This window comes from Ovis aries, chromosome X (genome assembly GCF_016772045.2).
Source record: "Ovis aries strain OAR_USU_Benz2616 breed Rambouillet chromosome X, ARS-UI_Ramb_v3.0, whole genome shotgun sequence".
NCBI classification, from domain to species: domain Eukaryota; kingdom Metazoa; phylum Chordata; class Mammalia; order Artiodactyla; family Bovidae; genus Ovis; species Ovis aries.
Genome location: NC_056080.1, coordinates 57772918 through 57788446, shown reverse-complemented (window position 1 = coordinate 57788446; position 15529 = coordinate 57772918). Strand labels below are relative to the sequence as shown.

At 37.6% G+C, this 15529-nt stretch overlaps 1 protein-coding gene across 4 annotated transcripts in view; it reads left to right on the top strand.

Annotated features, from left to right (window-relative positions):
* JADE3 (jade family PHD finger 3) overlaps positions 1 to 15529 on the top strand; it is a 143217-nt gene that overhangs the window by 89440 nt on the left and 38248 nt on the right. For all 4 annotated transcript variants that reach the window (XM_042242009.1, XM_027962807.3, XM_060407298.1 and 1 more), the window contains exon 4: positions 3110 to 3267. In XM_042242009.1, coding sequence (XP_042097943.1) covers positions 3110 to 3267 — 158 coding nt within the window. The remainder of the gene's footprint in view (positions 1 to 3109; positions 3268 to 15529) is intronic.

Genomic DNA, 15529 nt, shown 5'->3' with positions numbered 1-15529 from the left:
TGAATGAATGAACAAAAAAATAGGGAGAAGGGGCAGGCATTTTTTTTTTTACAGAAGAATTCCAATTCATAAATGTAGGGCTGGTAGAACTGAGGAAGATAACAAATCACCATTAGAATACCATAACAAAAGTAATAATTTTTGCAGGGAAGAAATATATCTGTCAATGCTAAAATTAGTCCATGACAGTTTGAGGAGAAACAGGGTGTTTTTTATCATCTCAAGAGTACCTCCTTTAAGATATTGATTAAGTAGAAAGGAAAATATAGTAACCTAACAGCTGAGAAAACCAGCAAGACACACTATCTTAACCAACTGATCAAGTTTAACATCACCACTAAGATGACATTGGCATCATACATTCCTTATATAATGGGATAAGAGAGTCATAGCATCCTTTCTGTGGCATTTTTTGCTCAAAAATGAATAACCTCAATCAAATCATGAGAAAATACCAGACAAACCCAGATTGTACAGACATTATATAAAGTATGTGACCGATGCTCTTCAGAAGTGTCAAGGTCTGGAAAGAAAAGGAGAAACTATCACAAACTGGAGAATACAAAGGAGACATGACAAGTACTGCAAAATGTGATTCTGGATTGAATTCTGGAACAGAAAGACATTAGGGGGAAAATTAGTTGTAGAGGAATGCTGATTTCCTGGTTTAGGTATACTCTGGTTATACAAGATGTTAACATTAGAGGGAAATGTAAGAAGGATATATGGGATCTCTGTATTATTTTTGTAACTTCTCTGTAATACTAAAATTATGTCTACGTAAATAATTTTAGGGCATTGTACAGGAGACAGGGATCAAGACCATCCCCATGGAAAAGAAATGCAAAAAAGAAAAATGGCTGTCTGGGGAGGCCTTACAAATAGCTGTGACAAGAAGAGAAGCGAAAAGCAAAGGAGAAAAGGAAAGATATAAGCATCTGAATGCAGAGTTCCAAAGAATAGCAAGAAGAGATAAGAAAGCCTTCTTCAGCGATCAATGCAAAGAAATAGAGGAAAAGAACAGAATGGGAAAGACTAGAGATCTCTTCAAGAAAATTAGAGATACCAAGGGAACATTTCATGCAAAGATGGGCTCGATAAAGGACAGGAATGGTATGGACCTAACAGAGATGGCAAGAATACACAGAAGAACTGTAGAAAAAAGATCTTCACGACCTAGATAATCATGATGATGTGATCACTAATCTAGAGCCAGACATCTTGGAATGTGAAGTCAAGTGGGCCTTAGAAAGTATCACTACAAACAAAGCTAGTGGAGGTGATGGAGTTCCAGTAGAGCTATTTCAAATCCTAAAAGATGATGCTGTGAAAGTGCTGCACTCAACATGCCAACAAATTTGGAAAACTCAGCAGTGGCGACACGACTGGAAAAGGTCAGTTTTCATTCCAATCCCAAAGAAAGGCAATGCCAAAGAATGTTCAAACTACCACACAATTGCACTCATCTCACATGCCAGTAAAGTAATGCTCAAAATTCTCCAAGCCAGGCTTCAGCAATACGTGAACCGTGAACTCCCTGATGTTCAAGCTGGTTTTAGAAAAGGCAGAGGAACCAGAGATCAAATTGCCAACATCCGCTGGATCATGGAAAAGCAAGAGAGTTCCAGAAAAACATCTATTTCTGCTTTATTGACTGTGCCAAAGCCTATGACTGTGTGGATCACAATAAACTGTGGAAAATTCTGAAAGAGATGGGAATACAGACCACCTGACCTGCCTCTTGAGAAATCTGTATGCAGGTCAGGAAGCAACAGTTAGAACTGGACATGGAACAACAGACTGGTTCCAAATAGGAAAAGGAGTACATCAAGGCTGTCTATTGTCACCCTGCTTCTTTAACTTCTATGCAGAGTACATCATGAGAAACGCTGGACTGGAAGAAACACAAGCTGGAATCAAGATTGCTGGGAGAAATATCAATAACCTCAGATATACAGATGACACCACCCTTATGGCAGAAAGTGAAGAGAAATGAAAAAGCCTCTTGATGAAAGTGAAAGAGGAGAGTGAAAAAGTTGGCTTAAAGCTCAACATTCAGAAAACTAAGATCATGGCATCTGATCCCATCACTTCATGGGAAATAGATGGGAAACAGTAGAAACAGTGTCAGACTTTATTTTTTGGGGCTCCAAAATCACTGCAGATGGTAATTGCAGCCATGAAATTCAAAGACGCTTACTCCTTGGAAAGAAAGTTATGACCAACCTAGATAGTATATTCAAAAGCAGAGACATTACTTTGCCGACTAAGGTCCGTCTAGTCAAGGCTATGGTTTTTCCTGTGGTCATGTATGGATGTGAGAGTTGGACTGTGAAGAAGGCTGAGCGCTGAAGAATTGATACTTTTGAACTGTGGTGTTGGAGAAGACTCTTGAGAGTCCCTTGGACTGCAAGGAGATCCAACCAGTCCATTCTGAACGAGATCAACCCTGAGATTTCTTTGGAAGGAATGATGCTAAAGCTGAAGCTCCAGTACTTTGGCCACCTCATGTGAAGAGTTGACTCATTGGCAAAGACTCTGATGCTGGGAGGGATTGGGGGCAGGAGGAGAAGAGGACGACCAAGGATGAGATGGCTGGACAGCATCACGGACTCGATGGACATGAGTCTGAGTGAACTCCCGGAGATGGTGATGGACAGGGAGGCCTGGCGTGTTGCGATTCATGGGGTCGCAAAGAGTCGGACATGACTGAGCAACTGAACTGAACTGAAATAATTTTAAAATAAGGTGATAGCTAAATAATTACAAATTATCATAGGATACTTATTGATTAATTTGAGAGAGTTAAGGATTTTTATTTTACAGAGACTTTTTTAAGAGTAACCTGTACTGTTGATTTAAATTCAAGGAGCCCAAGAAAATTCAGGAAAAACCCCTTTACTCTTTATTAAATCCAGAATAAGCTGACTTTCCTGTCAATTCTTCACACCCTTTCCAAATAGAAGTTGATCTGACCATTTAGGAAGTTAGAGATGTCTCTCTTGCTGGAGTGCAGAGTTGGTGGGGATGGTCTTTTTAAAAGGAGAACATTAAATGGTGTTAATTCCATAGTAATGGTCTTCTCAAGGTGTGTGCAATGTCTTAACAGGTATTCCGGAAGGACCTTATCAGTGCCATGAAGATTCCAGACTCTCACCATATTAACCCTGACAACTATTACCTCTTCACGGATACATGGAAAGAAGAATGGGAAAAGGGAGTCCAAGTACCAGCCAATCCAGACACTCTTCCACAGCCTTCCGTCAGGTATTTTCATGGTTGTATCTTTGATTTAGGGGATGAATGCTCCTACAGTAGTCTGTGAGTTGCTTGAGGGGAGACTTTGAGTGGCTAACTATACATTTATAATGCTAAGTCACATACATGTTCAGCAATTCACTCAGACCAATGGTAGATTATACCAGACTAAGATAGGTCAGTAGTCAGTCAGACTCTTTATTTAGGGATATAATATGTATCTATTCACAGGATAAAACTGTTTGAAGTCCAATCTGAAATTATGATAAGGTTTTGGAGACCAAGATTTCCCAGTCTGACTCAACAATCAGTAGCATTTATTAGCCTTTGAAGAGAAACAGAGCACTAATTACATAACCCTATAATAACCCTATAATATATAACTCCATGAGAAGTTGCTTCATTTTAATAGGGGCCTCATAGTGATAGCATCTATAAACAGAGGGCCAAAACATACAGAGTTTGTAAAATGCATAAACCCAAGTAAAAAGGGATAACTGGAATAATTGGTTTAACCATAACCACACAGCCTTCCTTTGCAAAGACTTGAGAAGAAGTTTAAGTAGGAGAGTATTTTTTGCCAAGAGGACATAGTAAGTTTAGCTCTTCAAGAGTAATGACTAGTTTTGGAAGCCATTTTTTCCTACTGGTCTTTGCCAGTGTTTTGCATGAAGGCCAGCATGAAATAAAATGCTTGGTATAAGTTTAAATGAATGAGTGAGGGAAGGAAGGAATAGCATCAGATAAAGGGGCTGGTGGGACCTCCTGGTTACTATGAGAAATTGTACATCTCATTGTACAGCTATCTATTTCTAGTACATATTAGGTTCTTAAAGATCAGAGACCACATTCTTGAATTTTTGGTCCCTAGCATCAGGTTCTTGGAGAAGGAAATGGCAACCCACTCCAGTATTCTTGCCTGGAGAATCCCAGGGACAGAGGAGCCTGGTGGGCTGCCATCTCTGGGGTCACAGAATCTGACACAACTGAAGCGACTTAGCAGCAGCAGCAGGTTCTTAGGTCTTAGTCATGTTCCAGAAATGCTTATCAAATCACTTCTAAAAACACAAGCCCAGGCTGTCCCACCCACAGAGAGACTGTCTATTCTCTGTTAAGAAAAACTTCAGTCTTGCCCAACACACATACTTACCCTCACTAGCTCATCATCATTGCCACAATCTCTAGAAATCACAACAATATCATGAATGAACATAAGAGTCAGACATTTTCATGTCTTTACTGTCAGTATTTTTATATACTGTTGCAGTGACAGCAAGAAGCCTAGACTACCACCTTAAACCAGTAATAATCATGTATCCCTCTCCTTCCCATCTGTGGTAGTATCAGAGACTTTCACCACTCCTTAGAGGTGATGAGGATACCTCCCCCTGCCACATGGTATCAGTGAAGACCATATAGGGAGCAGTGGTAAGGTTATCAGAGAAAGCAATGGCATCCCACTCCAGTACTCTTGCCTGCAAAATCCCATGGATGGAGGAGCCTGGTGGGCTACAGTCCATGGGGTCGCTAAGAGTCAGAGACGACTGAGTGACTTCACTTTGACTTTTCACTTTCATGCATTGGAGAAGGAAATGGCAACCCACTCCAGTATTCTTGCCTGGAGAATCCCAGGGACGGCGGAGCCTGGTGGGCTGCCGTCTATGGGATCGCACAGAGTCGGACACGACTGAAGTGACTTAGTAGTAGTAGTAGTAGTAAGGTTATCTTACCAATCCCAGCAAGGGAGGTATCAGTGGAGGCCTGGTGAGAAGCCAGAACTCTCAGCCTCCCCCAGTAGTAACAAAGAATTCCTGCCCCTGAATGTCAACATAGGCCAAATGGTGAACCAGGACTTCTACAATCACCTAACAGTGATGAGGTGATATCCTCCCCAACCAGATCTCCAGCCAGAGCAGTGTCAGAGGAAGCCAGTAAAAATAAAAGGTTTAAAGAAGATCCAGAGTCTTGTAGCATAATACACAGGTTCCAGTGGAGGAAAAACACTCATATCAAGAACTAAAAAGATCTCAACTTGATCAAAGATAATCAGTAGCTGCCAGTACCAATGTGACAGAGATAGTAGAATTGTCTAACAAAGATTTAAAAGGAGCCATCATAAAAATGCTTCAATGAGCAATTATGAACACACTTAAAGCAAAAGAAACAGTAGTATATCCCCCCTCTTTCATACCTGATACGGGCCATTTTTATCTCCTTTTTTACTTGCTATAGGTTGGTCATTTTTACTGACCATTTCACAAAGCCATCTTTTTATCATGAATTAATAAACGTATTCATTGTCTTGAAACCAAACAGGCCCAAGTTGCTTTCTGTTTATCTGAGTCAGCTCTCTATAAACTCATTTCTCTCAAACTTGCTGTGTAATAAAAACCAAGATATTTCGTTTCTTCTTTGCAATTAACAAGAGATGGCAAAGGGCTCAACCCTCTGAATCAAAGGGTTCTTGATTCAGAGTCAGAAACTACTACTTCTTGGGCAGAAGGTTCATAGTCTCTTGCGTTTTCAGTCAATTCGATATCTAACTCATTATTACTATCTATACTGTAATCTATTTTTCAAGGAATCGAGGTTCATCTTCATCCAAAACATAAGTAGTAGGGCTAGTTACTTTGCAGCTCCATTCAATCAAGTCATTTTCAAAGTCAAGCAGACTGGAAGGCAGATTATATTCAAATGGGGATATCAGTCTTTTCAAACACGATAGGCCAACACAAAATTTTGCTCCTATCTCTTCCAATTCTTGAGTACCAATCTGTAAACCCTTATATGTTCCCTGATCACAGCCACACAAAGTACTCTCCATGGTATAGTTTCTTTGTGCTTCTGTCTTTCTCCGAACTACAACATGTGCTGTAGATTCTTTAGATTTTTCTACTGCGAAGCTATATAGCTGCTCATGCAAAATGCTGGGGCAGTATGGCTCAGAATCTTAGGCAACGTTCGGTATCCCACATGTTCCACAGCATCACATGAAGCTGCATTGTCATTCATATGCCACACTGTCTGTTTGGTGCTGCAGCCATACATAAATAACATTCTTCTTTCAGGAGTGGCCATGATAATCACAATAAACCAGTGGTAAGCACTTCACTGCAGCCAGGTATTATAGCAGACCCTTGACATGATAAATTGTAGAACGTAAATCTGAATTTGGAGTTTGGTTTCATTATCTTTTCTGTTTTTAATTTATTTCTGCTCTTATCTCTACTACTTCAATTATTTTACTTGCTTTGGATTTATTTTGTTCTTCTAGTTTCTTGGATGGGAGCATAGCTTATTGATTTGAGATATTTCCTCTTTCCAATATGAGCATTTAATGTTATAAATTTCCCTCTCATCACTGCTTTAGCTATGTCACAAAAATTTTGATGTGTTATATTTTCATTTTCATTCACTTTAGTGTATTTTTTCCTTTGAGACTTTTTTACTTTTTTCCCCTTGAGACTTCTTTTATTTAAAAGTGTGGTTTTTACTTTATTTGAATATTTTCTTATCTTTCTATTACTGATTTCTAGTTTTTATTCCATTGTATTAGAGAACACTCTGTATAATACCAATTTGTTTAAATTTGTTGTTTTATTTTATAGCCCAGGATATGGTCTATCATGGTATATGTTCCATGGGTGCTTGAAAATAATGCCTGTGCTGCTGCTGTTGTGTGGAGTATTCTATAAATGTCAGTTCAATTCTCTTAGTTGATAGTGTTGAGTTCTATCTCCTGGATGATTTTCTGTCTGTTCTATCACAGAGGTTGAAGTCTCCAGCCATAATCGGGAAGTTATTTTTTCTCTTTTCATCCCAATCAGTTTTTGTTTCAAATATTTTGTATCACTGTTGTTTGGTGCACATATATTTATGATTGCTATATTTTGTTGGTGAATTTATCCTTTCTTTATTATGTAATATTCCTCCCCATCTCTGGTAATTTTCTCCGCTATGAAAGCTACTTAATCTGATATTAATGTTGTCACTCTTGCTTTCTTTTCAGTAATGTTTGTATTTATATCTTTCTCCTTTATTTTACTTTTGACTGATTTATATGCTTCTATCTTAAGTGTTTTTGATAGCATATATTTGAATCATTTTTTAATCCATTCTGCCAACCTTTAACTTAATGTGTTTAGATCATTTACATTTAATGTAATTAATGATATGTTAGGGCTTAAGTCTATCCTAACAGACTTTTATTTTATTGTGTGTGTATATGAGTGTTCTCTGTTTTTTATTTTTCTCTTTTGTTTTTCCTGCCTTCCTGGGGGTTATCCAAACAAATTACCACAACTTACTCAATGTGAAATAATCAGTTGAATAGCCTCATAACTATTAATGAAATTGAATTTGTAATTAAAAACTCTCCATAAAAATACCTCTAGGCCCAGATGGTTTCAACTGGGAAATTCTACCAAACACTTAGAGAAATAAAAACTGATAATACTGAAAGAGAAATTTGAATCAAATTCAATGTAGTTATAGAATAAATAGTTGAACATGGGAATGTGGATATACTGTTGCAATTTGAGGCTCTAGATATGCAGCTAGAGGAACTTAATGAAGGCAGACATACAGACATGAAGAAAGTGATTGTGATTAAAAGAATGAAGATGTTCCAGATAAAATGATGCCAGAATAAAACTCACATTAAAGGAACTCTCAAAAAATTTTACAGCAGTGAAAGCACAAAGGACAAAATGTTGGAAACTAATCCAAGTTCATAGAACAGTATGACAACTTTCCAGGACATAGAAGAGTTGCTTATTCTGTTTCATAAGTTTTGTAAATTAAGAATTAAGCACTGTGCTCTTAATAAGTTTTACAAAGAGATAAAAGAGTTTAAATTCTCAGTGTTTCAAATGATAGTGTATTAAATGCGTATTGGTTTTAATATTTTATATTTCCCTATATAATATAGCCAACAATAAGGGAGTAAAATGTTCTGACAAAAATTTCAAAGGTCACTGAAAAATCATAATTTCCCCAGTGATTATTAAGATTGCTTTTCACAGTTTCATGCACAGTCATTTTTACGTACAATACCACTGTGCAAAGTGAGGACTACCTGCTTTGGTGACAGCAGATCATTGGGTGTTTTGGAAGTGGCCAGTGGAGCAAGAGGATATAAGAGAACTTTTAGAGGTGATGGTTATATTTATTATCTTGGTTGTAGTTCTTGTTGCACAAATTTATATGTGTGTCAGAACTTGTTAATTTGTACATTTTAAATATATGTAGCTTGATATGTCATTTATACCTCAATAATGTTAATAAAAATATCATCCATATATATAATTATAAAAATATGCAATCAAAAAAATATGCAATCATCACAAATAGAGGAGTGTGTAGATGGTAAGAAAATGTGGTAGTGGGCACATGACAGCACAGCAGTATGTGATTAGAAGAGAAAAGGAAAGACAAGAAATGTGACTATAAGCTACTTAAGAGCAGAAGCCTTACTGCCTAATAGTAGGTTTTCAGTATACATTTATCATTGTAAAGAGAATAGGATAAAGGAAGCAAAGAGGAAAGTGGGTGGGTTTTAGGAAAGAAAATTAGTAAACAACCAAAAGATATTATAGTTGACCCTTGAACAATGTGAGCTTGAACTGTGCAGGTCCACTTATATGTGGATTTTTTCAATAGTAAATACTATAGTAATACACAGTCTGCTGTTGTTTGAATCCACAGATCCAGAACCACAGATATGGAGGGCCAACTGTAAATTATATGTGAATTTTTGACTGTATGAGGTGTCAGCACCCCTTACCCCTGTCTTGTTCAAGGGTCAACCATACATTCCTACAAGCATTTTATGAGGATTCCATTTTCTCATCCTAACCAACACTTCTATTTTTTAAATTATAGCTATCCTAGTGGGTATGAAGTACATCTCATTGTGATTTTGCATTTGCTTGTTGGCTAATGATGTTGAGCATCTTTTCTTTTTTATTATTTATTTATTTGTTTATTTTTGGCTATGTTGTGTCTTAGTTGTGGCACCTGGTCTCTCTAGTTTTGTGGTACAGGCTCAGTAGTTACCCCTGGGCATGTAGGATCTTAGTTCCCAGACTAGGGATTGAACCCACATCCCCTGCATTAGAAGGTAGATTCCTAACCACTGGACCACTAGAGAAGTCCTAACATCTTTTCTTTATGTGCTTATCAGCCAGTTGTATGTTCTTGGAAGAGAGCTTTTGTACTTTGTTACAAAGAGAAGAAGCTTTTATGTGGTTAGCAAATACAATGGTTTTTTTTTTTTTCCTTTCCTGTGAAACATTACTGTTCAAACTGTAAAGTGAAACATGTCAGTTCATCTCTTTATGTTCTGTCATATTCACTTTGGAATGGCTGCCTTTGGCTGCTGAAAATCTAGCCTTTTAGTGAAAAGGGTGATGATGTCCCCTGACTAGCAGTTGTAGAATGTTCCATTTTTACTTGATGCATCCATGCATACCTCCTATGTATATCTCTTCTTTGGGGAAATTATTCACATCTTTTGCCCATTAGAAAAATGTGTTAATTTGTCTTTTTATTGTTAAATTGTAAAAGTTCTTTACATAGTCTAGATACAGGTTTTTTACCAGATACATGATTTGTGAATAATTTCTCCCATTCTCTGGGTTGTCTTTTCACTTCATTGATGGTGTCCTTTGAGGCACAGAAGTTTTTAATTTTGATGAAGTTCAGTGTATCTATTTTTTTCTTTTGGTTGCTTGTCCTTTTGGTGTCATATCTAAGAAATCATTACCTAAACCAAGATGAAGTTTTATACCTAGAAGTCTTCTCAGAATTCTGTAGTTTTTGTTTTTTTTTTTTAAATTTTAGTTTTTTATTTTTTAAATTTTAAAATCTTTAATTCTTACATGCATTCCCAAACATGAACCCCCCTCCCACCTCCCTCCCCATAACATCTTTCTGGGTCATCCCCATGCACCAGCCCCAAGCATGCTGCATCCTGCGTCAGACATAGACTGGCGATTCAATTCACATGATAGTATACATGTTAGAATGTCATTCTCCCAAATCATCCCACCCTCTCCCTCTCCCTCTGAGTCCAAAAGTCCGTTATACACATCTGTGTCTCTTTCCCTGTCTTGCATACAGGGTCGTCATTGCCATCTTCCTAAATTCCATATATATGTGTTAGTATACTGTATTGGTGTTTTTCTTTCTGGCTTACTTCACTCTGTATAATCGGCTCCAGTTTCATCCATCTCATCAGAACTGATTCAAATGAATTCTTTTTAACGGCTGAGTAATACTCCATTGTGTATATGTACCACAGCTTTCTTATCCATTCATCTGCTGATGGACATCTAGGTTGTTTCCATGTCCTGGCTATTATAAACAGTGCTGCGATGAACATTGGGGTACATGTGTCTCTTTAACTCTTATATTTGGGTCTTTGATCCATTTCAGTTTATTTTTGTGTATGGTGTGAGGTGTTAAAGGTCTGACTTCATCCTTTGGCATGTGGATATCCAAGTGTCCCAACACCACTTGTTGAGCAACTTCCTTTTTGAAAATGGACACTATATCCCAACGTCAACCACCTTGGTTCCACCAGGCTGCTAAGAAAGAAAGCATGGTTCTTGAATAACCAAGAAATCCCAGTTCCATTTTTTTAAATCCCCTTTCACAAATCTACCAAACTGATTTTTTTAGTTATTCCTATTTTAGACTGAGATGCTAATTTCTCTACTGTCCTTTCACTCTGTCCAAAGATGCTACTTTTTCCCACTATATAGGACAATATCAGATATGTTCCTTTTTATTGGTTAATTTTATAACTTTTAATGTTAGTGTTTCTTTTTATATGTTTTTGTTGTTTTTTCATAGATTACAAATTTCCTAGCAGTTAAGGAGGTGCCTGGTAACAGTGTGGTTATTTACACTATTGAGAGAATACTTAGTTTTTGAAATTAAAAGATGTAGCTTTATTCTCAAAATAAAGTGAAGTATTTTCTTCTGACACAACTGCCAAATCTAAACAAATGTAAATGTTTCATAACAAACCCTTGCTATGATTGCATTTAAATTTAAAACTAATATTTTCAATGATTATTATATTACTTTCATATACAAAGAAATATTCACAGGGTGGTTTATGCACATAAAACTCAAAACCTGCACCTCAAGAATCAGTGCTAGATTCATCTTTGGAATAGTGATTTTAGTTTTGACCAAACATTATTACATTAAATTAATATTGTTACATTAAAAAAAATAAAAAGAAATGTTCACTAATAGTTATTTAATTATAAAAATTCTTCCTGCCTCCCAAACTTAAAAAATTAATCTGTGTGTAAAAGCATGAGGATATTCCTTGATTTTGTGCTAAATGTTTTTAATAAAGAATGTTGCAGCAGTTCACAATACCATATAAAAAGTATCAGAATGTAAAAATAAAAATCTTTTAATATATTATTTTGAGTTGACTCCTCCATATTAGTTTTAGTAAAATTTAAACCTTGTTGGTTGGTTATTTTCTACTGATGGATATCTCTAGAGAGAATATCCCAAAATATAAATCTGTTAGAGAAATTTAAGAATGAATCTAATGTAATACAATAGTTACTTAAGTGGAAACAAACATGAAAATACTGGGAAATAACTTTTAACCATTATGTATGTATTAGTCATGATAGGCCAAATGCTATAACAAACATCTCCAAGAATCTCAGCATCTTAACACAATGAAGGTTTTATTTTTGCACATGTCTCCATCCAGTGTGGGTTTGGGATGTCAATCATCTCTGCCACTCACAGTCATTCAAAGACTCAGGCTCTTTTTGGAGTGCCTCCTCTATCTGCTAGGTCTTTTCCCACTCTTCCACCCACAAACTTCTAAATCCAGTTTGCAGGAAAAGGCAAGACAGCATGGAGGGTGATGCAGGTAGATTTGGAGGGGGTCTAGACTTTGAAGTAGATGATCCACACATATGCTATTAGCCAGAACTCATTCATATGGCCCACCTAACTGCAAAGGGTACTAGGGAATGCAGCCTTGCTATGTGCCTAGATGGAAGACATCTAGGGTTTGGTGAACATATTAGCATTTCTCTCTTACACTTTGGTAGTGGCATTACAAACTCAAAGCTACATGAGCACAGGAGCCTTACTGATTTTATTCACCACTGTAACCCTCTAGTTGATGCTATGATGTGTACTGCCCAGATTCCCATTTAGTATTAGGACCTGTCCACATGATCAGGATAGCCTGACTTCTTACATGGCAGCTCTGGGCTCCAAGAGTGAGTATTCTTAGAGATAAGAAGTAGAAGGTGCCATTCTCAAGGCCTGGGCTCAGAAAATTGCACAGTACTACTTCTACGATATTTTATTAGAGCAGTCTCAGACTGAAGAGGAGGGAAATTGACCCTACCTCTTGACAGGACTATCAAAGGATTTGTGACTATCTTCAGCCCATCACAATAGTAATGTTTGTAATGTTTGTATTTGAGTTACTTGTCTTATTGCCTACAGCCAGATTAAGTCAATCAGCTAGAGAAACTTATATACTAATAAAACTAAACATGCTTTTTATTTATTATCTAAGTCACAAGATTGTCAAAATACTTCAGAATTGTGTTTTCTAATGGACTTATAGAAGAAATTTTGGATGTATATGAATTGACATGTTTCTTGGGTCCTAGAATTACTCTTATTCTTTGCTGTAGTAACTGAAAAGGGATGGAAAAATATACAGCAGATAGGTGAAGCAAATCCTTTTAGAATTGTTCTGGCTTTCAGGTAAGGTTTTCCTCTCTGTTCCATTGTTGTTTCTGCAATTCTCTTGTCCTTTAGGATAGTGTAGTATGTATATGTGGTGATTGAGGTGAGGGGTACAGAGAATTATGAAACAGAGCCATCTTGCACTGCAAGTTTCAGCTGTTTAGATAAGCCTGTTCATTACCACAGGAATTTTTTGAAGTTAAGTTCAACAAATAAAAACGATAGTAACACCATTACATGTTTTTAAGGTAGACTGGATGATTTTGATGCTCATCAGTGATAAACTTCAGATAGTTTTTGTTTTGTTTTCATTTGTTTATTTAAAATAATTTCTTTCACAATACGGGTCCGATGGAAGGAAAACAATGCTTTATGTTTGTTTGAAAGGAAGCATGCATTATAAGTTATATTACACATAAATGGTTAATGTTGTATGTGTGTGCTTGTGTGCCCATGCTCACTCTCTCAGTCATGTCTGACTATTTGTGGCACCATGGACTGTAGCAGCCAGGCTCCTCTGCCCTTGGAATTTTCCAGGCAAGAATACTGGAGTAGGATCCCATTCCCGACCCAGGGGTGGAACCCTCATCTCTTGTGGCTCCTTCATTGGCAGGCAGATTCTTCACCACTAGCACCACCTGGGAAGCCTTAGATGAATTATTAATTGACTTACTGTAGAAACAAAAACATCAGAACACAAATATTAACTGTATGTGTGTGCTTATACAACATGTACATGCTGCTGCTAAGTCGCTTCAGTCATGTCCGACTCTGTGCGACCCCGTAGATGGCAGCCCACCAGGCTCCCCCGTCCCTGGGAGTCTACAGGCAAGAACACTGCAGTGGGTTGCCATTTCCTTCTCCAGGGCATGAAAGTGAAAAGTGAAAGTGAAGTCGCTCAGTCGTGTCCCACTCTTCGCAACCCCATGGACTGCAGCCTGCCAGGCTCCTCCGTCCATGGGATTTTCCAGGCAAGAGTACTGGAGTGGATTGCCATTGCCTTCTCTGACAACATGTACATATGTATGTACAAATAAATGGGAATATTCTGTAGCTTGCTTTTTTCAGTTAACAAATATACTTCTGAGTCATTAGTGATACTGAAAGAGAGGATGATTAAATACCCAGAGAGGCCCCTATTTCTCCTTGGAATGCAAATGTTTGGTTAACTAGGTTACAGACAGCAGTACTTTCTTCACTAAACTCTAGACTCAAATAGGTAAACACCAATGCAGCATTTCCACTTGGATGTCCAATAGACATCTCGGACTTAAAATGTCCCAAACTGAATTACTGTTCTTCCCAGACTAGTTCCACCTGTAATTTTATACATTTAACTGATAGTAGATTCATTCTTCCTGTTCAGTCTTTCAGACCAAAATTCATAGAATCATCTTTGATTCTTCATTGCCTCATACCCCATATTCAGTATCAAAGGGGATCCCCTTGGTTCTACTTTCAAGATATATCAGATTTCATATATATAAGTCAAAGGAAGAATGGCCCCTAGTGATATATGGGAGCACAAGCCTACCTCCCACTCCACTGCTATATTTCACCATCATACTTCTCTCACCTCTCCGTACTCTCCTTGCCCCACTCTTCAGCTCTTTTTCCTTTCTGTTTTAGGCAGCAGCAGTCCACCATTTTGCTTTCAGTTATGAGAATCAATAAAGAGTACTTTTATATACACATCTATCTTATTTAAAGTTTAAAGCAGTCTTTTGGTGGTTTTTCCAGTTACTATTGCTCTATAAATTGTTTTTTCAGTTACTGTTGCTCCCCAACTTATTGTCAGGCAACCATGTTTTTATACTTATAGGTTCTGTGGGTCAGAAATTCAGACAGGGCACAGTTGGGATGGTTAGTCTCTGCTCTATGATGTCTAGGGCCTCAGTGAGGAAGACTTGAAGTTTGGGGTGACTCAGTGGTTGGGGGCTGGAATCATCTAAAGGTTTTTTCACTAACATGTCTGCTCCCTGGGCTGGGATGATGTAAATATTGCATGTGGCCTCCCTGTTTGATTTGGTTTCCTCATAGCATGACAACCTCAGTGTAGGCAGACTCTTCACAGGCCTTAGGTACAGGGGTCCATATGCATGTGTTCCAGCAAACAGGGTGAAAGCTGTTTTCCCTTTTATGACCCAGCCTTGCAATTCTCATAGCATCACTTCTGCTGTATTCCATTGGTGGAAACGGTCATATGCCCTCCCTGATTCAAGATGAGGGGAAATAGACTTCACCACTTGGGGGAGGGACAGAGTCACATTGTAGAAGAGCATGTGGAATTTTTTAAATACCATCTGTCATAGAGGTTATAATTGTCCTTTGTTTCATAGATGAGACATGGAGTCTTGCAGAGAAGCAAGAGTGGCAAGATTAACAAGGGGCATCTTGGGAAACTATTCCTAGGGATATTATTAAAAGGGACTTCTATTTAGTTAGCTTTTAAGACATTTACTCAAGCCTTTTAAAAGTCCATGATGTTATGGTATTTGTGCAATTTTTGTGCTATTCA